This window comes from Cupressus sempervirens, chromosome 3, assembly GCF_028749045.1.
Source record: "Cupressus sempervirens isolate cs-2001-9-10 chromosome 3, ASM2874904v1, whole genome shotgun sequence".
In the NCBI taxonomy this organism is placed as follows: Eukaryota; Viridiplantae; Streptophyta; class Pinopsida; order Cupressales; family Cupressaceae; genus Cupressus; species Cupressus sempervirens.
The window spans coordinates 112,135,860-112,158,206 of NC_143120.1; the positions used below are offsets into that span (position 1 = coordinate 112,135,860).

The window sequence follows — 22,347 nt, forward strand, 5'->3', positions numbered from 1 at the left end:
TGCATGTTGTCCGCCCTCAAGATGATATCATAGAGAGATCAAATGTTGTATGCCATGCATTCTGAGAGAGTGTCATTCTGTTTCAACTGCTCCAGACCTGCAAAATATGCAAATTCTCTGCTCCCATGTCTCTTTGGGCCTCTTCCATCTTCCCATCTCGCACCTAAGTTGATGAGATCCCGTCCTCATTTGTGCCACCAATAACCTTGCCTTTCCTTTAATAGCAGCCCCAAGGTATGCTTTTTCGCCAAGTTTCCCGGTTCGATTAAATTCTTTAATATCCATTAGCAGTGGCATAACAATTTCACTTGTAATGGATTCCTCCTTTGCTAGTTGTTAATATTTGGATTAATTACAAGTACGAACAATTTTAAACCATACAGACAAGAAAATTGAGTTCATACTAAGTACATCCATATTTCACCTTACACAATGAAGCTTAGTTTCTATAAAAGAAAAATTTAATATAGAAAACAAAACCGAAATAATGACCACTGAATAATGTAAATGAAAATGAAAAAAACTAACTCACTGAATAATGTAAATGAAAAAAAATAAAAACTAACTCAAGTGAATCAGAAGAAGCAAAAGTTGATATATTTTAATTATATAACATGATCCATGATGCAAAATTGAATGATATTATAACTTAAATTATTAAGGTCAGTTCAAATTATCATTTTTTCAATTGTAAATAATGCGTGTTACAGATGGCTGAAGTTATAATGTAAATCCAATGATCCAACTGACATCATCAACGATAGGTATAAAGTTACAAAATACAAGTTCAAAATGTCAATATAACACTTCAGGGGCTTCAAGGTCCCTCCATTGATCTTTATTTCAAGTTTCTTTTCCTTCATTATTTTTATGTTAATGGCCAATGAGGAAGTTCTCACATCCCTGGCACTGTCTCAAGAAGATGTCGAAATGGATGGACATGTCATCCCTGGAGGATGTTCAACTTCATTAGGATGTCTCAGAATCATCCCCTTAACAGGATTTCCAATCGCTGACTTGTGGCATGGCAGACTGGGCATTGTGTTCCTTGGGTACAGTGCATTGCTGATGTTTTTTCTCAGATGTCTATGCTCAAACTGAAGTTAACTGATCCATCTCTAATAAAAAATCTATCAAGCAAGACCGGCCTTCAGCTCTTCCCTATTCGTTTATTATTATTCCTGGAAATGGGAATCTTTCAAAATACCATTTCTACCAAGTAACTGTGAGGAAATTAGTATCATTTTTTCTGATCAACAAGAAATTAAAATAAAATCTAATCAAAGACGAAGTCGAGAGTAACCTACGGCACAGGGCCAACTCAGAGGCTATTGATAAAGAAGCTAATACTTGAAGTGGCTGAAGCATCAGGGATGGTAAATAGATTCATTCCTGATTATGTGAGAGAAAATTCAGTTGTCTTTCTTTATCATTAATATATTTAAGTAGTCTATAAAAATTGTATAATCTCAATGAAAAAATGTCTGCGCAAGCCTTTTGCACTAATTGGGCTCAAATTGGTCTGGGAAGTGACTTGGTCTGCCTCCAAATTTTGTAATTCACAATTGCTCACAAAGCTTGCTGCCATGGTTTTATCAGAATCAATTAGTTGATAAATTGAGAAGGAATTTCTGATACAAGCATCTACTTATTGTATTGAGAATATTGTCAGACCAGGGAATCTAAATTCTGTGCCTATCTGGAACTTTGGATGCTGCATCTAGCCAAAGCAATTCAACAGAAGGGAAAACCCATAGCTTGTGAGAAACAAGCTATGAGACATACCACATAGAAGAGTGGGACAATTATATGAATTTCTGATAGGCATGAAATTAAGAACTTGGTAGTCTTCATTTCTGTTAAACTGCCTTGGAATGAGTTTTCCCTCCTAATCTGAAGATAGTGATCCCTTTCATTTCTTATACTAGACTCATACAAAATGGGAACAATAACATTTAGAACATAATTTCATGTTTAAGAGGTCTTCCCAAACAATTGCTGCAGTTTGATCATGACACTTAAGTCGCAAGAGGTTTTTGTATAGATATGATCAATAGTTACAATGGAGCCTAAGACGTCTTTCCAAACAATCATCGCATTTAGTTTATGATAATTTAATTGAATCACGAGTAGTTTTTAAAAGAAGATAATTGATTGCTAATGGATAGTTACTGTTGTCATGCAATTTTCCTTCCTCAATATACAAAGGAATGTTTTCTGTTTTTCTTATCTGTTCAAATCAAGATTCAATCTCTAGCAACATGGCCTTATAAAACTAGAAGTTTGGATTAGTAAACCCCACTGGCAAGCAAAATGTGTCAAATTTTAAAACTTGCATAATAGTTCTCTTGCTTTGGAACACTTAAAAGCTATCTCACAGGGTTTGCCAGATTTCATCCATAAAAATTTGAAATTCAACAAATTTTTAAGAAACTCAGAAAAACGTTTCAGTTCACCTTTAAATTTATATAAAAAAATAGGTTCGAGTTTCTTTTATCAAAAATTATTTTTAAAACACATTTTCAGCTATATTTTTCAGATTAAACAGCACCTTTAAATTTATATAAAAAAGAATTGGTTGGAGTATTTTTATCAAAAAAAAATTATTAAAACACATTTTCAGCTATATTTTTCAGATTAAACAACATCTTGCAAGCTCCATTCTGGTCTTTTCAACATCTGCCCTGTTGGATACAGATTCTTTTCTCCAACTAACTTTTCTACAACTAACAAATTTTACCAACTCCCTTCTGCAGCCAGTGCCACCAATGCCTACTCTTGCCCCATCAAAAAGTGGGTAAAACCCACCTTTTTTTCCCCAGCTCTCGGTGGGGAAAACCCACCATAGGTCAGACAAATCTGGGTATGAATTGGGAATTACACAAGTTGAGAATTTGAAAATTTACAAACCAAGTGTCTAAAGCTGGACTCAGCTCCTAAATTGTAAATATAAATAATTAATGATAGTAGGGCCTGAATGGTGCATAAAAACCTGTAGCAAGAATTATAAATGATGCTTTTCTATGTAACAATGTTGCACACAGAACAAGGTTGCACAGAGAGGGGGGGTACTTGGATACTTTGGAGATGGGGACAGGTACTAGTAAAGTTATTATTTTCAAAATAGGAAATGGGGTACTTTAGCTGCATCAATTTTTTTAAAATATCATATTTGTTTTTTTAGAAAATCTGGAAATATAATGACATTGAGTTTTTCAAACAAGAAAAGTGATAAATTTTACTGTCAAACAGTAACTTACAAGATTAAGTACACAAATTGAAATGTCATACAAGCATTGCACAAAAGTCTCAAAACTGATTAGTGATTACATATTGAAATAAGCATGATAAATAACAAGCTGATATGCGAACAAAAACCTGAAACAAAAATCAGAAGCCATAATCAAGGTCCTTAGCTTTGATGCTCTCCACTGAGTACCCAGTACTTGGGTATCTGTACCAGTACCCAGTATGCATCCCAAGGGTATTGGTATGAGTACCCATGCAACATAGCTATATAATCATTATACGTCTTTAATCAATACTCCCTTTTAATTATGAGAAAAATGTGTTAACTAGTTCCTGAGTCTGTATTTATGTTTCCTGAGTCCATATTTATGTTCAATTTGTTTTTATGTTTTGTTCTTTTTTCTTTATTTACTTTTTTTTTAATATTTAGCATATTATTGATTTATCAACATTGTTTTGATTTTTATATGTTAGAATTTGATCTTTTAAATATGTAATGTAAAATATTGATAATTAGATATCTAATTGAATACATTAAGTATTTATAATATTTATATTAAAATTTATTCTTAAATTTATATAAGGTAAGTTAGAGATCTATTAAATGTATTTAGTATTTACAATATTTAAATTACATTTTTAAGCATATTACTATTTTGAAATTCTTAAATTAATAAAGGCAAATTTAATCATGATTTTTTCTCCTTGCCAAATCTCATCTGAATTATATTATTGCCAAACTTGAACTCGAACTCAAACCTTTTGAGTTTTGACATAGCTTAAAAGATAGCACTTAAGAAAGTGCCTTCAATGTTTCAGATTTGCCATATACGGCAGCAATTGGTTAAAAAGTTTGGAATCAATGTTATTCTTGCAAACACTCAAGCATTGGCATGAAAAGAACAACTCATTTCACTTACTGAAAAAGTTCAGACAAATTTAGGGAAATAAAGATAGACACCAAGCAACACAAATAGTAACACTTTATGTAAAATAAGACATGAGCTACAAATTACCAGAATAAATCAGAGAAAAGAATCAATACTAGTACAGAAAACACTCTTAAATGAGCCCATGGTGTTGCGGAAGGAGAAGCATTCAGTCGCTCAAGGCGATCTTTTGCCAGTCCCTGAAACATCTGATGAAGTCAACAACTAGATATTAGTAATTTGGTAGAACTAAAGAGAAAAAATAGCTCCTCATAATAATAATGTAAAACAGACATATATTCCTTAAATGAAAATAACAAAAAAAATACAGTAATTACCTTGAGAGATCCCAGAACTGAGAACCAAGTCAACCATAAGGTGATTTGCACAATATCTGGCTGTACTATCCATATAAGAAAAATCCCCTGCTCAGGCCATCTAGTGATAATCAGATTATGCCCTTGGAGTATTTTCAAATATGTCATTTCATATTTAAGGTTAAAGATAGAGAACTAAGCAATAGGAGACTCCATCTTTTTCACAGATGTTTTATTAGTTTGAGCTCAAAAATGTCCTTTAATATTATCCATCCAATGATTAACATTTTTCCTCGATAAATCTTCATGGCAAGCCACAACCCCTGCTAATAACAAAATTATGATACTAAGAAGTTGAGAACAAAGTGATTGCATCCTCCATTCATTCCAAAGATGTCTACTTAGTTTGGACTAAAAAATTTCAATTAATATTCACGTAGAAGTAGACAACAGAGTGATTGCATACTCCATCCATTCCACAGATGTCTACGTAATTTGGGCTAAAAAACTCCCTTTAAATTTAAGAAAATACTCTGGCAAATAAATTACGTTATTGTCATTGTTATTCTGAATAAATTTTTGGTATATCCCTAAGGGGACACATAAGGGGACAATACACTTCGTTCTTTGGGAAATTGGTATTTTCTGGGAAAGAGCAAACCTTTGATATTTCTTTCAGGTAACTGCATTACACAGAAGTTATGACATTCAATATACTTACGAACAAACCCACTTTGTTCACCGTGAGTTTGGAGTTTCCACATTTGCATCAGGTATACTTTTCTTTGGCCTGGGTGATAATAAAATATAATTTCAAGGAATATACAAATGATATTTTCTTTTTGAACAGTTTCTTGACTAAAATAGGTACAGGTCTATAATCAACCGATGGCTTGCTTTTATCTTTATTGTTTCACATCTGGCCATGGTTTTGGATGTCAGAAATGGACGTGAATAGGATGAATTCCCTTGCCATTTTGTTTTCTTTTTATTGTTGTTATGATGTTCAAGCTTCAATGCTATGGTCATTGTAGGTCATAAAGGATGTATAGTTGTGTCCGAACTGCAACAGATGGTTTTCAGCTTTTGGTAGCATTCCTGACTCGCATAATTAAAGGACTGTAATCAACTGAGACCTTCATTTTTTCTTGCGGTTTTTGACACCAGCTGCTTACTTGGAAGGTTCAGCAATGGATGCAAACTGGATGAGTGCCCTTACATTTTCTTTTTGTTTTTCTTGTTGGTTTTTCTGTCTGTGCTGTAATGCTATGCTCTTTTATTCCACTAAGGATTTGTAGTATGCCCCCATTTCATTGTATGTCCCCCTTGTCATCCCCCTGTAGTGCCTGCCCCTAGTTTACATTTTTATTATCATCGCCGAACTCTTTTAGGCCAGTTTTATGCTTGATGATTAGTAACAATATCGTTCAGATTATCAAATATTGTTTCATATTCAGTTGATTTTATGATGAGACTACTTGGTACTATTTACTTCATGTATGCATGATGATGATTATTACAGTGATTTCAGTTAATAAATGATGATTAGTTAGATGGATTATCATACGTGTTTTCTTATGGATACTTACCCCACACTACATGTGTATGGTGTGAGCGTATATTTTCTTTATGTATGACGTTTCTGATGTAGTTAAGGAAGAGAGTCGTACTCACCTGCTAGTCGGGATCTACACAATGCACCACTTCTTGCCATTGCCTATTTAGCTTAGTATATATGTGTCTACACATGCATGGATTTTATGCAAATTGCAAATACCAGATATCAATTTCCCTAAATTGTCAGGATGAGCGTACCCTATCGCATTATCTCAATGGTACAAGAACGGAGATAAATTCTTAAGTCCAAATCCTAACCTTTAAACCCATTTGTCCTAGAAAATTATGACAAGTATCTAAGATGATTACCTTCCAAATGCGTCACATGATGTAAATTTGTGATTATAACCCTTTAGTTTGATCTTGTATGTGGTATTTTATGATGGGTTTTTGTATTTCGTGGTATAGGTCTTTGGTGATTTTTCTATTAATTAAGTCGAATTAAAAGATTAAAGTAATGATTTAATTAATCGAAAAAATTTATGATATTTTCAATATTTAATTAATTGGGAAATTAATTAAATAAAAAGAATTAAATTTAAAAGAGGAAATTATAGTTCTAATTTGAGAGCGTAATAATATTTAATTAATTTACTAATAATATATTTAAAAGATCTTATTTTTAAATAAATGCTAAATAATATTATTACTTAAAGTTAATAAATATTATATTAAAAACGCAAGAAAAATTATTAAGAGAGAGTAAGAGATTATTTAATAAAGTTTATTTTAATTAAATTGCATAAAGCTTATGCATGAGTTTAAAATATAATAAATTAATTAAAGAGTGAAAAAAGAAATTAAGTTATTAAAGATATTTAAAATTGCATTAAGTGTGCATGAAGTTTCGAAAAAGATAATAGATAGTTAAAATGTTGTGATCAAGGAGTTCCCTCGGGTGATTGCACAATTAGTGCCCCGTATTTAAGAGAGAACTCCCTATCAACATTTGAGGGTCCATTTTAGAGGGACCGAGAATTTTGGAGAAGAAATTTTCAGAACGAAGCTTTTGAGAGCAAAAATTTCTCTCACAATCTTTTGAGTGTTTGCAATTTTAGCATCAGAACCAGTTAGATTCTTGTGTTTTGATTCACCTAGTTAATTACGTTATTTAAATATTCATGTTTTCTTCGTGATTGCTGAATTGTTTATCCGAATTTCATTGTAATGAATCTTCCATTATTTTATTTTGAAATGATTGGTATGCATGTTGATTTCTTCTGTATACATGAGGATTAAAAATATCGTTAGAATCCTCTTTCAATAGATTTTAAAATTGAAAATTAAACGGGGAAGGGTTTTGAAAGAATGGAAATTTTAAATTAAAAATTTGATAGGTTCATTGTATTTTTCCTATCAGAGTATTGATAGGAATTTTGTTAAAAATATATATATTAAAAACAAAAATTGGGAGTGGAACTGTTTTTTTATAAAAAATGATTTTTATCTATTAAAATATTTAAAAATTAAATAAGAGAAAGGGTAGAGGATTTCATCCCACCTCCCCCCCTCACCTTTTTGGGTGGCTTTAATTGTCGCTGACTGCAGGGTACTGCAACAACATCAATACTTTGTACTTCCGCGGCCGCAAGGCAGCCACACAGCCTTAAAGGCAGACAGGCCTTCAAATAACCGCTTACATTATTAATATTTTATAAGTTGTTTTATTAAAAATTTATAATATTAAATTTAAATTATTAATTATTATTATTTTTTATTAATATTTATTAATTTAATAAATAATAAATGAATGTTAATATAGTCATTTTATATAATTATTAATTTATTTAATATAATGTAATTTAATTAAGTTTAATTAATAATAGAAGTTATTCAATGAAGTTTAAAATTTATTTTTTTATTATTATTAATAATACTGATTTTAATAAAATTGTAAATTATTTTATTTGAAAATCAATAAGTATTATTTTAATAATTTAAGTAAATAATTACCCCTAAATTATTTTGGAATAATGGACTTAAAATCGAATAGGGGTAATTATGCATTTTATTCAAATATAAAAATGGGTTAAATTGTAAGGATAAACTGTGAATCTCATCTACTTGAAAGATACATTGAAACGAAAACTTTACCTTAATAACTCAAAACTATGTGCTTTCAAAATCAAACCAAACTACGACCTACACTGTTATCTGTATGTTATCTGTGCTTTGGGATTGGTTGACTAGAGTGTTGACCAATTTTAGGACGTCTGCCAGAGGCTTGGGAGTTCTGTATTTGTGATATTATGATGAATTGATCTTTGATCTTTTAAACTCAACCATGGTAATGTGATTGGTATGCTCTATGATGAGTTTGGTTATATTGTTGTTTATTGCTTTTAGTGTCCTTGTGGGATAACGAGATGGATGTTACGACATATTTGACTTAACCTTTTTTGAGTCTTCGATCAGTATTTTTTTGGGATGTATTCTAGTTGCTTATAAAGAACTGATGGGTTATTGTGAATTATCTTTTGATGCTTTCCAATCACTTATATAGGACTGAGGTGATATACTATGATTCTTTGATTTGTGATTTCATGAGCTTAGGGTAGGTTATCTATATGTAATGTCAGGAAGTGGCTTGCAATGGAGGTCGAGGCCCAAAGTGGCTGCCAGGTTAACCCATTGTAAGTTGTTTAATAAGTGAAAACACTACACTAAATGGGAATAAAATGAACCTAATAAGTATCTTTGTATGTTCTCGCTCATGCCTCAAGTGCTAGTACAGACTAGGATAGAAGTAGAGATAATGCTTGGTTGTGACCATGCATCGTTAGTATGCCTTGCCAATACAAAAGGATACTAGTGCCGCATAGAGTCACTAGGAGTTGGGGTCAAGTTAGACAACTCGAGCATTGATTCGTTCGATGACACTTACCCGCTTACAAAGTAGATTTCCTACGTTTTTTGTGTTTGCCTCTAGGTCTAGATGTGGATTTATCTTGGAACCTTTGAGTTAGATTACTTTTAGGGTTTCAAGGACATAGATATTACTTTAATTTTGGGATTGATATCCTGTTTGGGACTTGAGACTATCTCCTCAATGTGGTGGGAGTGGACCTTTTTGGGTTACCACAAGGTTGGGTGATAGTGCTTTTTTACTCTTACCATTGAGATCCGTCCGTTTGTGCCGTGGCTAGAGTTTCTCGTCTGCTTCTCCTTTCATTCTATCTTTATGTATTATGATGGATGGTTATATCTTTATGACGGATGGTTATATCTTTATGGCGGATGATTTTTACTTGTATTGTACTTCGTTTCATGGATCCGAAAGGGATGATGTAACCTATTTTATTAATGTATATTCTTTCAGCCTTTCATACCCTATAACATGTACAGTGGATGACTGTGCATTTCGAATTTATTGCCAAGTGGCATTCGAAACAAATGTATATTATTTAAATGGACTTGGACTTGTAACTATTCTTTCATGTGGATGTGGTATTTATTAGACTTAGTATTATTTAAATTTAAATGTGACTCAACGTCTTGGGATCCTTAAGGAATGTAATCCATGATGTTTGCTTTATTATGATTGCATGTTATTGCTTCCGCTACTTTATGGTTGATGTGTATGTTATTCTTTTTAAAAAAATGTTTGGCAAACTTAGTAAAAATTTAGGTTAGTTCTTTTGGATCCCCTAGCGGGGCGTTACACACCCCCTCCCAAACTTGCACATGAATGTTTGATTGATAGGCTATTTTATTTTGTTCAATGAATGGGCACCTTGAATTTCATTAGACGGGCTCATCAGCATTTATCTTCTGCAATAGTGCCTCTAGTGTTTGCAGTTTGTACCTTGTTTTATTTTGATTTGAGAGATACTTGTTCTCATGTTATTTTGATTTGACCTTGAGGGTCAAATGTTTTACTTTGATTTCAGTATCATAGATGCTATACTACTATGTTGTTCAGTTTATCATATTTGCATGATGATGCCATTTTGAGATGACAGTATGTTTTGTGATGATATCTGGTTATCCGGTATTTGGACATAGCTCTAATTATTTTATGTGTTGGATTTAATGCTATGGTAATTTACTTCATTCTTGTTTTATTATGCTTTATGCGAACGTGAGTGATGTAAATGGATTATTTCAGTATATTTGAATAAATAATTAATTTAGGTATTTAATGCATTTATTACTTCGGCTATAATATTATATGTAATTGCACTTGATCATGTGTTTTAGTGTGCAGCATTTATATCCCTAGAAGTGGCACCTGGAGATAGTGATTCAGATGTTCATTATGACCGATGTCCTTGTATGGTCGACGTGTCTCATATAATTGTTCAATTAAACCTTCCAGTGATTTGATTAAATCCAGAATCATTTGCATTATGTCACTAGACCCATGAGTGTGTCTGGTGCATTTAGAGATTCGCATTGTCACCAAAGTTGTTAAGGAAATCTCTGTGATTTTGAATTTTCAGGCTTTAAGTTTTATTGAATTTAATTTCTAGCCGCCTTGCCATAGATGAATTACAATTGCTTGAAATAGCTTGTTTTCGTTTGGGTAGATTCGAGATCTAGCGAGTCCTTCTAGTTATGTGCCCTAATTGTTTATTCACTCGAAAAGTGAATAAGTACTGAAAGAGGAAATTAATTCCTCACTTCTCACTTTTGGAATGAGAATTTGAGAGCTTTTTCCAAAATCCTCTTCTGGAGGATTACGTTTCTGTTTGTTGTGAGAGCTACAGGCGTGGGATCTTTGCGAGATCAGTCTCATTGGATCCAACTCGGGGAGACCTTGTTGTGCCATGATTTCCGACAATTTCTGCGGGTTATTTATTTTATTGCGTTGTTTCCTGTTTCAACCCTTTTTGTTGTCAGGAAGGGCTCTCCCGTTGTCATGTTTCAGTGCTGTTTCTACCTATGTTTCTGGTAGCTATATGTTAAGAGATTGAGAACTAGTGTTCCCCTCCATTTGTATTTATTGGTTCTACCCAATTGGTCGGGTATGAACGTTTTCCCTATTTTCGAGATGAGAGTTTGGGATTTCGCATCGTTATGCTGGCCGTTTTCGCATACGGTGTCCAAACCTGAATTTTATTGGATTTTTGTGGCTTTTATGCCCAAAGACCAAATGGGTTTCATTTTTTAAATTTTCGAGTTTTGGGATTTTTACCTTGATTTGTGTGTCACCCAGTTTTCTCAGGTTTTCTTGGCATGTTATTGATCGTGGACTTGGATCATCTGTAGGATGTCAATTAGATCATTGTTGCACTTTTATGTTGCATTGGGATGTGTGTTGCATCCGTCCTCCCAAATTTGTTTGCAGTTGAGTGTTTTCTTTGCATTGTGTTCTCATCCAGCCCTTGTGTTTGATCTTCATGATGGTGGTGCGCCAAACACAAGCACATGTGCGTGCATTTGTTGTGCGACTTACGAGGCCCGATCTCCCATTTGTATTTTGGTGGAGTTATGTTCATGTGGGGTTGGGTTGGGAATATGCATGCCTATAGACACTCATTGTGTGATGAGTATGGGTATGTAGGGTAAGGCAGTGGAGGGGCTTCTCTCATAAATCGTGAGATGTTTCCGACACGGTGTACGTGTAGAAGTTTCTAATAAGTGATAATTAAGTGATAGAAAATTAAATAAGAGAAGAAATGTAAAGACGACCTCCTGAGGGCAGTGCCGAGGAGAATGGTCAATGATTCATCGTCCTTGCAATTTAGCCGGGGACACAGCATGTCAGCCTCTTGAGGGAGTACCAAGGGGATTGGTTTATTAGCATGTTCACCAACTCTCCACTAGAGTCCCTACATAGTTACTCATAAAGTGTCTGACCAGGACCTGTTGTACTTGCATTGTTGCATGATCTTGGTTGCAGTCATCTTTACTGTCTGGCATGAGTGTTAGCCATGGACGTTTTCTTTATGTGTGTTTGTGGTTGGATCACTGTCTCCATCAGCACAGCAGGAGTGGACCTACAGGTTCCACGTGGTTGGGTTGGGAAAATGCATGCCTACAGGCACTCATCGTGTAACGAGCATGGGTACGTAAGGTAAGGCGATGGAGGGGCTTCTCTCGTTACTCGTGCGGTGTTCCCAGCGTGTACATGTAGAAGTTTCTAATAAGTCATAACTTAATTAATTGATAGAAAATTAAATAAGATAAGAAATGTAAAGACAGCCTCCCAAGGGTGGTGCCGAGGGGAATGGTAAGTGATTCATAGCCCTTGCGATTTAGCCGGGGACACAGCATGTTAGCCTCCCGAGGGAGTACCAAGGGATTCGAATGGTTTGTTAGCATGTTTACCAACTCTCCACCAAAGTCCCTACATTGTTACCCATAGAGTGCCTGACCAAAGCCTGTTGTACTTGCATTGTTGCATGATCTTGATTTCAATCATCTTTACTATCTGGCATGAGTGTTAGCCATGGACGTTTGCTTTGTGTATTTGTGGTTGGATCATTATCTCCATCAGCACAACGTGAGTGGACCTATGGGTTCCATGTGGTTAGGAAGCGTAGCTACCTTCACCACTACTGGGGACCGGTGTACAGAGACGATCTATTATCCCAGTGCGAATATTGCTTGTTGTTTCACTTGGTACTTCGAGTTTCGAAGTATGTTATCTTGTGATTTATGCTTTCATTGGAATGCTTGGATATCATGTTAGTTGATGTTAGTTTATTTGACGCATTCTAGTATTATGATATTTAGCATATGATTAGATGATGAGTTTGATTAGTTGGAACATCTAATGCTTTCCTTATTAGCATGTTAGATTTCTTTATTCTTATGATGTAGTACATTTTAGTAGTGACGTCCTCATAAGACAGCTCCGACAATCTAGTCGGTGGTCTGGGATGTTACAGGCAGGGGATGGCTAGAATCTTCGAGGTCTCATGATGCTATTATGGTTGGAAGAAACCGCGCATGAGTTTTGTTATTCTTGTACATTGCGATGTTGCTTCTGTACACTGCGATGTTGCTTCTGTACACTACGATGTTGCTTTCTGTGCGTTCTTTTACTGCTATGTTTCAAATGGTAGGATGTAGTTTTCATCTTGTAGTTATGGTATTCGAGTGTCTAAGCCTTGATTTGTGGATCCAGTACTCCCCGGTGTGGAGGAAATTCATTTCTTAGCTTTTTATATTAAATTTGTTTTGGCTTGTTGATTTGTATCCTCACGCAAACTTGTGCTTTCTCGTGTGAGAATGCAAAAGTTTGCATGGTGTGCTGAGTTTCCTCGCATGGCTCATAGTATTTCCTCGCACAAAACTCCACACCAATTTTGGGTGTTTTGGTTGTTGGGCCAGGCATGTCCTCGCACGAGACGCAAATCCTCGCGTGGCTTCTTGTTGTACATCCTCACGCAAAATTATGTTATTTGTGTTTCCTTGCGCAAAAAACAGGGGGTATCTCCACTAGTTTTCGGGGAATGCAATTTGGTGTTTTAAGTACCTTTTGGGTTTGCTTAATTTTCCATGCTTCGATAGATCTGAGATTCTTTGTTCTATTGTCCTCTTTGGTCTTCGTTTCTCTATTTGAGAGTGTCAGTTTAGTGGTGGCGTTTGGAGATTCGTTGGTTGTTGAGATTGTGGTTAAGTCTTCCGTTGCGATCTTTGTGATCCTCGTATGTGTTGTGTACATCCATTCTTGTTTTTTAAAACAAAAAAATATCTTGGCTTGTATTAAATCCTTGTTACAAGGATCTCCAAGCAGGGCATTACATCAGCTTTGTTCACATTAACTGTACTTTAGCCCAACCTTAGCATAAAAGGGTACTGATCCCATTTTTGCTGACTGGGGCATACCCTAGCAAAATGGCCATAATCATGGCAGATAAAACAAGGAAATGGGATATTTTAATTACGTCGCTCCTGTGCTATTCCTCCCACAACCAAAAGCATTCTATCAAGATAAATCATAAAGACTTTTACACAACTGTATTAACATGCATCCATGCATGCTTTACTCTTGGGTTTTTGTTGAACTTGGATGTTATGATGTATCTTCCTCAATGACAATCCTGCATAATTAATCACTTGAAAAGTTGAAGGCAATGGACGCTTGATCAACGCAGTTTCTCTGTTTGGAGATCTTGCGTGGAGTTGAAAGCAGTAATGATACTAATACATGAATTCATGAGAAGGCCTAAAGAATTCATAAACTACGGTCTACTCTAAAAGACCTGATCCTTTTCTTGTTTTGATGGGAAAACAGGCATCCAAGATACTTTTTATATCAAAAATATGTCCATCTAGACTGCAGAATGGGAAAATTGTCCTGATATATTCCTTCAGCATCATTTAGATTTCCACCTAGCAGCCTGGTTTCCAGTTTTTCAATACCCCTAATCTCAGTGGTTTAGGACCTAGGAAAGCTCCACTAAAAGAATATATCGAAGCCCTCATTAATTAGCTATGATCCATTTTCCATCTTCACCACAGAAAATTTGACTCTGCGAGAATATTACATTAATAGATAACAGAAAAACACCTTTTGAAAGGGTACAGAAGCCTTAACTATTATTATTTGGGCATGCTGCTGGATAATTGTCAGCATACTTACAGATCTGTTCTGTTTCGTTTGAGACTAGTGTTATAATAGTTGGGTAGAGCATTTTTTGGAGGGGTTGAAGGATGTGATGTGTCCTCAATGTGACTGCTTACAGTCACTCAATCCTCAGTAGTCATTGGAGAGATCTGGGACTGTGAGAGGAGTTGTATGGAGGTAGTGTGGGAATTTTCAAAAAAGCAAGAGAACTCAGAGCTATTCCAATGTCCATCAGGGCCCATTTGGTTGCTTGAATAGGAATAGAAAAATTGGAATACGTTTTCTATTTTCTGTTTGGTTCGTTCATTCGAATAGGGAATAGGAATACATATTCCCATTTTACCTCTAAAATCAGCTTATACCCATTCCAAAAAATAGTTGTTATTGGAATAGCCATTCCTATTCCCAATATTACATCCCTATTCTCCATTCCTATGCTGGCAACCAAACGGAATTTCAGATTTAACACTACACAATAGTCCAGTAGAAATACAAAAGGACATAACTAAAGAAAATGGTTAAGTTGTATTAAGAAAAATAACTTTATTATAACATACAACTTCTTTATCTAAAACACCTCTTACTGGTAATCAATAATGTACATGCTGCCAAACATAAGACAAAAAGCAGCTGGTGTCGTAAATGAAGTCTCAAAATAGAAAAATGTGACTAAGGACATAAAACCCGTACCTTATAAAGTACATAATTTATGATGCGCTCAATGACCTTTCTTGTTTCTGCTGATGACAGTTGCCCAAAGAAAACAGCCTGTAAAGCAAAAGTTTATGAACACAAAAGGAAATATAAAAAGAAAACAAATGTAATTTTATACACACCATGTTCTAGAGATGAAACAGCATGAACGTAAGATAAACAAAACCTTCTTAACATATCTGTAAGTATGTGAGCTAATGAATTCTTTAATCATGACGAATGCCTTCTAAAAGAAAAATGCGAGGCATCGTGTAAAACAAAAATGTTTTTGATGAATTAGATTTCAAGCCAAAAATCTCTCCAAAGATTGGAAGTATTTGAGCTAATGAATTCTTTGATCATGATGATCATGATGAATGCCTCTTAAAGAAAATGTGAGATGGTGTGTCAAACAAAAATCCTTTAATGAATTAAATTTCAACCCAAAAATCTCTCCCAACATAACTGATAAAACAAGTTTCAATGTGCTTTCTAAAAATAAATGGACTTTAATCAGATGTTAGTAGAATGCTGCTTCTGATGGCATCACAGACGCACTTCGGTGATTTATAAGGCAGATGTCATTACACTGTTGCTGGAAAATAGTTAAGAGAAATAAATGAAAATTGAAATCCATTTCAAAGTATTAACCTTTGCTAATAAGCTTATTCCATAATTCTTACAAGAAAAATGGAAAAAAGTTCGAAATTACTAATGAACTCCCACTGCAGGTCCCAATTACTTACAAAATATTCAGAATGTATATGGAAGCTTTAAACACAACAAATATATTGATTCTAATCAGTTTACTGATACTCTGTTGAACTAATGCAAATAAGGGTACAAGTCCATATAAAGAAATGACCGCTTACCATAATCTGCTCATAGCTAGGATTTATCAATGATTAGTCACCACAATCTTCTCAGCAAAGTGTGGCATTAAAATAAAAAATGAACAGGATAAGCTTTAGTATTGTGAAACAAACTCTGAAAATATAACCATGAAGTAACTAAAACTGTTCTAACTTTAAAAGAACATAACATTGCACTGCTTTTGTTGTTGTCTTGGAAAAATGTCAAGTGAAATGAATTTAAGTTTCAATCAAGCACAAAGTACTAGCAATGAATAACTAGTTGATTTCATCATTCTTGGGAAGGTAGTGGACAACTTACAAGTCAGAAGTTACTATATATCAGCCAACAAATTTTGTTTGCCAATATGAGCCATCGAGTATAACCCATGTGTCAAAAACGGTATCTCAACCTTGCATCCTAATATTTATATGCAATTTATTAATTATAGAGGTCACTTTTTGCCCAAAAATTATGAAAATAAGCTTAAATTGGCTAAACTGGCTTATAGTTATGTATGGTTCTCTTAAGGTACTCAAAATATAATCTTATTTTAAGAAAGCTTAAGTAGGTTCCCAAATGACAGGTTATGGCCTCCAGAAATTATGTCTCCAACATGAAGAATACAAAAGCAATGCACCCATGACACATTAAAAAAGTTATAAGAGGGAGTTACACATGTTGACCAAGATCACTAACCAACCTATGACACATCATCATAACTGGCATAAAGTATCTCTAGAGGATTTGAATAAAACAAATTGGATCGCTCAGTTTGAAAGATAACAATATCCCATGAGCCTATGACAGATACTTACAGCCCCATTTGGTTGCAAGAATTGGGCGGGAATGGGAAAATCTAAATACCCACATTCACCAGTTTGATGTTTGTTTACAAAATACAAAATTAGAATTCGAATTCGTTTATCCTAACTTGATCCCAAAATGAGCATAGTGGTATTCCTAAAAAATGATGGAATAAGAATAGCTTATTCTTATTCCAAATTTTAAAAAACCCAATTTGATGGGTTGTCGAGTTCGTGACTTGGCCGCTTGATTGAATTTGCCGCTCAAATGCATTTTTGGACTATTTCCTCCGTTCTTCATAAGGTATAAACTAGGTCAACATTATTTAAAGTTTAATACAATACCTTGCTAAGAATGACAATACCTTGCTGAGGGAACAGGTCGTGGCTTTGACAGTGGAACTTTCAAGCTTCAAACAGTCGACTGATTTAAGTATCAAAAAATTCTCAGACACCATCTCTGAAGCGATAGGGCTGAAATCCAATATTGAGGTTGTTATTGAACAATTAGACGGGCTGGACAAAATCAAGGAACAACAAACCGAAATGGCTACAATACATTCTTCTATGATTGTGAACACCGAACAAAAAGTGAAATCATGGGCTTCGATTTGCACTAACACGGATACTACTATACCCAGGCTGAGTATAAACAAAATTGTCAGGGTAAGATTGACGATGAACGTGTGCGATGTGCACGTGAGCTGAACCTACGGGCCCGAGGTCTCTTACCTACTCCCAATCCTATGACTGCAGAGCATTCTTCTCTCAGATCACCTTGGTATCTCTGATATTACTTTGGACAAGTGTTGGTTTGGTGCAGGTGGTATTCTTTTTATCAAGTTCTCTTTTTCCGACAAGCTTCATGCACTAAGAGCAAAGAGAAAGTTGTTTTCTCTACCCTCTAAAATTTATCTGGATGAAGACCTCACTAAGGCACAAGTTACAAAACTCAAACACGCTCGAGGAATTGTGGCAAATGATAGGTGTGCTGGGAAATGGGTTGTTATTAGGGATCTTAGAGTTGTGGTTCATGATTCTCCTCCTACTGGCTGGGTAGAGAGGACAACCTCCACATCGCCATGATGGTTTCGACAACTGTTTGACAAGAGGAAGCCCCCTTCTCTTCTTGTTAACTGCTGGCATGGTAATGGCTCTTTATGATCATTACTCGGTCTTCTTCATGATGCAGTGGGGTCCTCAGATATTTTGGCCGTTACCGAGACTCACGAGAGCCCCATGCGCCCTCTTCCAAGTTATCAGTGATTGTCAGTTTGTAGAGATGAGGTCCAGACTTCTGGTAGGGTTTGTGGCTCTGGGGGGTAGGGTTCGTGGCTCTGGGGGTGTGGCTTGCTTGGTATGTAATGATATTTTCGACTTCACTTCAATTGTTCACTCTGACGCCTTTGCCAGATTTATGTGGGTCCGGATTGGTCGGCGAAAATACCGACAGAGATATTTTTATTGTTGTTTTTTATTTTCCACCGACCTCCTCTCCTTATGCTATTAATGACCCGGAGAATGAAGATCCTTTTGGTGACCTTCAGGAGCGTATTTTACAGTTTGCGACTTTGGGTGATATTATTATTCTTGGAGATTTCAACGCTCAAACTAGGAATCTTCAGACTACTTTGCATGATCGTAGTTCTGATTCATACTGCACTTCTGAGCTAGACCCGACTTGTATGGGACTTCAGCGCACCTCGGAGGATGCTCTTGGGCCGCTCTCAGGTTATGGCATTGGCCGTCACCTCCTCTAGCTCTGTGAGTCTTCTGGTTTGTTGATTTTGAACGGTTTATCCTTTCTTCCTAGTTTGGACCATTTTTCCTATTGGTTGCACTATGGTGGTGCAAGTGTTGTTGAGTATGTCATTTCCTCTCCTTCCTTCATTTCTTCCTTCCACAGTTTCACCATTTTGCGTCTCCCCTTCGCTGATCATGCTCTTCTTAGCATTTCCACTTGCAGTTCACCCCACCCGTCGTGCTCTTTCCAACCTTCTCACTGCCCGGTTGATACCGTCTCCTTTCCTACTCGCTTTCATTACCCTAAGAGTGATTGTGAACTCTTTACTTTCCACCTTAGGAGACTTCAGACACCTGCAAGTTTTGGTGAGTCGCTTGCGGCCTCTGATATGTATGATTTACTTGCCTCTGCCATTTGGGATTTTGCTCTTCTTTCTATTCCTCACCGCTCCCCTCCCTCTCTCAGAAATAAGCGTCAGAATACTTGTCCTATGAATAAATGGTTTGATACTGACTACAAAGCTTTCCATCACCCTATTTGCACTGCCTTTGAGACTCAATCTCCTACCTTCACCCATCTGCGGCTTTTGTACCTTTGTTTTCTTCGCCATAAGAAACGTTCTTTTGCTTCTTTTCGATGCAGAACCCTTTGCTCCACGCTTATTCAGAATCCCCATATCTTTTGGCGTACCCTTTTTCCTCGATGCTCCCCCCCATCCTCCACTCTCGACTACCACTCACTGACCTCCCATATCATTACGCTTAATGACATTCCTAGGCAGCCACCTCTTCACTCCACTCCACCTTCATACTGCCATTTGTTCACTCCAGAATTATCGAGGCCATTAGGTTGTTGAGATGCAGCAGAGCAGCGGATAAAGATGGTTTCCAGCCAGAACTTCTCAAGCTTGGTGCTTTGGTTCTCGGATCTTACCTTCCTACACTCTTTAATAGAGTAGTTTGCACTAGGTTTCCTGAATCCTAGCCTAGATATGTAGTTTACCCTATTCACAAGTCTGGACCTACTTCCAATCCGGGTAACTACAGGACTATTATGATCGAACATACTTTTGCTAAACTTTATGCCACTGCTCTGAATACCATGTTATCTAGTGAGTTTGATAGAAGAGGTTGTCGAGCTAAAGGGCAAGTTGGTTTTCGAGCAAATTATCAGACTATGGATCATGCTTTCACGTTGTGGGCTATCATTGAGGAGGCTAGGCACCGCTCCCAGAAGGCTATTGTTGTTTTGTGGACTTCTGTACGGCATTCGATTTTGTACCTAGGTTGGTCTTATTTCAGAGACTTTGTGAGATTGGGATCTCAGATATGTTGCAGACTGCTATTATGAGGCTCTATGAGAAGGTAACCCATAGGCCCAAGACTCCGGAAGGCTTTTCTATTCTGATTCAGAGCAATGGGAGTGAAACAGGGTTGTCCTCTTTCTCTTGCTCTGTTTGGCTTATATATTGATGAGTTGGAGGATTTCCTTGTGAACTCCTCTCAACCGGATGATGGTTGTTATTTACATCAAGTTCTGATCTCCATTCTCCTTTTTGTTGATGATGTGGTTCTCTTGGCGTCTTCTCCCGACAGCTTACAAAGACTCCTTGATGACTTGGCTTCTTTTTGTGATCAACGACAGCTTGTGGTCAATTTGTCTAAGACCCGAGTTATGGTCTTTAACTGTTTAAAGACCTCTCATCTTCATTTCTTCTTTCAGGGTAAAGAGGTTGAGATTACCCCCTCTTATATGTATCTTGGTGTGAAATTCTCAGGGCTGCGCTTCAGCTTGAGACCAGCTATTCAATCCAGAGTTAGTAAGGGCATGGGTTCCTTGGCTTTGTCGGAAAGACAATGCTTCAGGCATCACTTCCAAGATATTTCGTCCAAGTTGTCCCTTTTTGATTCCTTGGTCCGTCCAACTGTTCTTTATCACTCAATTGTTTGGGGGCCTTCTCTTATTGCTTCTGATTGGGCTTCTATTGAGCGGGTTCAGACATTGATGTTACAACAGCACATAAGATGTCACAGACTCACACCTCACAACATTGTCTTAGCTGAGTTTGGAGCGCATCCTCTCAAACTTGCCACCATCTTTGACTTGATTTGGTTTCTTCATTGGCTTCGTGGTTTTATGGATTCGGGTATTGACTAGCATAGATACTCTCATCTAGCATATTGTTCTTCTATTGAGATTATGAGATCCGATACTTCTACTAGGCCTCGTTGTTGGTATGCCCAAGCCACTTCTATGTTGGGTTCAATCGGTATTCAGATAGACCGTCTTCCTCCTTACCAATTTTCACTGGATGCTCCTGCTCATCTTCTCCCCTCATGTCAGGAGTTGAATGAACATGTCAGACAGGATATTTATAGACAGTACATTACCACTACCTGGTGCAATCCCCCAAGGGGGCTACGGCCTAAGATGGCCTTCTATGTTGAGCATTTTCTTGAGATTCAGAATGGTATTATTGTTCGCCCTGCTTATCTCTATCAGCGCTAGAATCATGCCTTACGGTTTTCTTTAGGATCTTTCAGAGTTGGTTCTCACCACCTCAGGGCTCAGACCGATCACCATATGGATCGGGTCAATCGGATATGTCAGTTATGTACTTTGGCGAAGGTTGAGACCGAGATCCACTTCATTTTTCGATGTCCTCTTTACTATGAGAGGGAGATTTACTGCCTTTACAAAAATTATTCTTCTCTATCAATGTTCTTCAGCTATATTGATCAGCAATGTCTTGCACTTTATCTTTAGGAGGCCACCCACCTTCGGGAGATTGCCCTGCACTCTTCTATACCTCAGGGGCGTACTTTAGATCAGCTCATCACTGCCTTTTTCTCTCCCTTGTTTCCTTCACGGGGTTTGAAAAGGCCTTCCACTATTTCTCATTCCAAATCGGTTAGACATTGCACCAGTCTCTCCAGGCAACGACAGTCCTACAACGATTCTACACGGCATTCTAAGAGTTTGGATTATTCACGGGTTTACCCCTTTATTACTGATTTCTTTTGACAAGAAAGGACCCTTAGTCCTTTTCTTGTCTTCTCTCTTATTCTGCTTCTTGCTTTTGTTTCTTCTTAGTCACCGTTTGGTGCTTCTACTTAACCAGCTCTTTTGTTTGTATGCTCAATCCCATAAACCTTTTTTTGGTTTTTTCATGGACATTAATATTATTATCTTACCTTATGTGATTTTTTTTAAATGACAAAAAAGAATAATATGAGATGTGATATCTATTAACTTTCATAAAATTATCTTTACAAATAAACCTTGTGTTTAGTTTTAGAATTAAATATATATTGAAAGATCATTTAAATATCAAATTAATAACCTTCACTAGTTTGTATTTTTTATTTTCTATAATATATTTAAAAATAAAATGAGTTTAATTTTGATCATATAATCAAATTTATACTTATATTTAACATTTAATTAAAAAATGCTATCAAATATTCATAATTTAAAATATTAATCTTTTTGGAGGTGGGCTTGGCAAATTACAATCATTGCTCATTTGGTCCATACATGATCCTCCCGATGTCCATCTGCCAGTAGCAAGAAAGGGATGGTGCCTGTGGGTAGAACACATCACCATGACTCAAAGGAC

The 22,347-nt window shown here is 36.1% G+C and overlaps 1 protein-coding gene across 2 annotated transcripts in view; it reads right to left on the reverse strand.

Moving 5' to 3' along the window:
* LOC149565030 (E3 ubiquitin protein ligase RIN2-like) overlaps positions 1–22,347 on the reverse strand; it is a 90,931-nt gene that overhangs the window by 50,314 nt on the left and 18,270 nt on the right. For both annotated transcript variants that reach the window (XM_089818578.1, XM_089818577.1), the window contains exons 3-5: positions 15,324–15,401; positions 4,517–4,603; positions 4,266–4,387 (exon numbers count right to left, since the gene is read on the reverse strand). In XM_089818578.1, the coding sequence (XP_089674704.1) occupies positions 4,266–4,387; positions 4,517–4,603; positions 15,324–15,401 (287 nt within the window). The remainder of the gene's footprint in view (positions 1–4,265; positions 4,388–4,516; positions 4,604–15,323; positions 15,402–22,347) is intronic.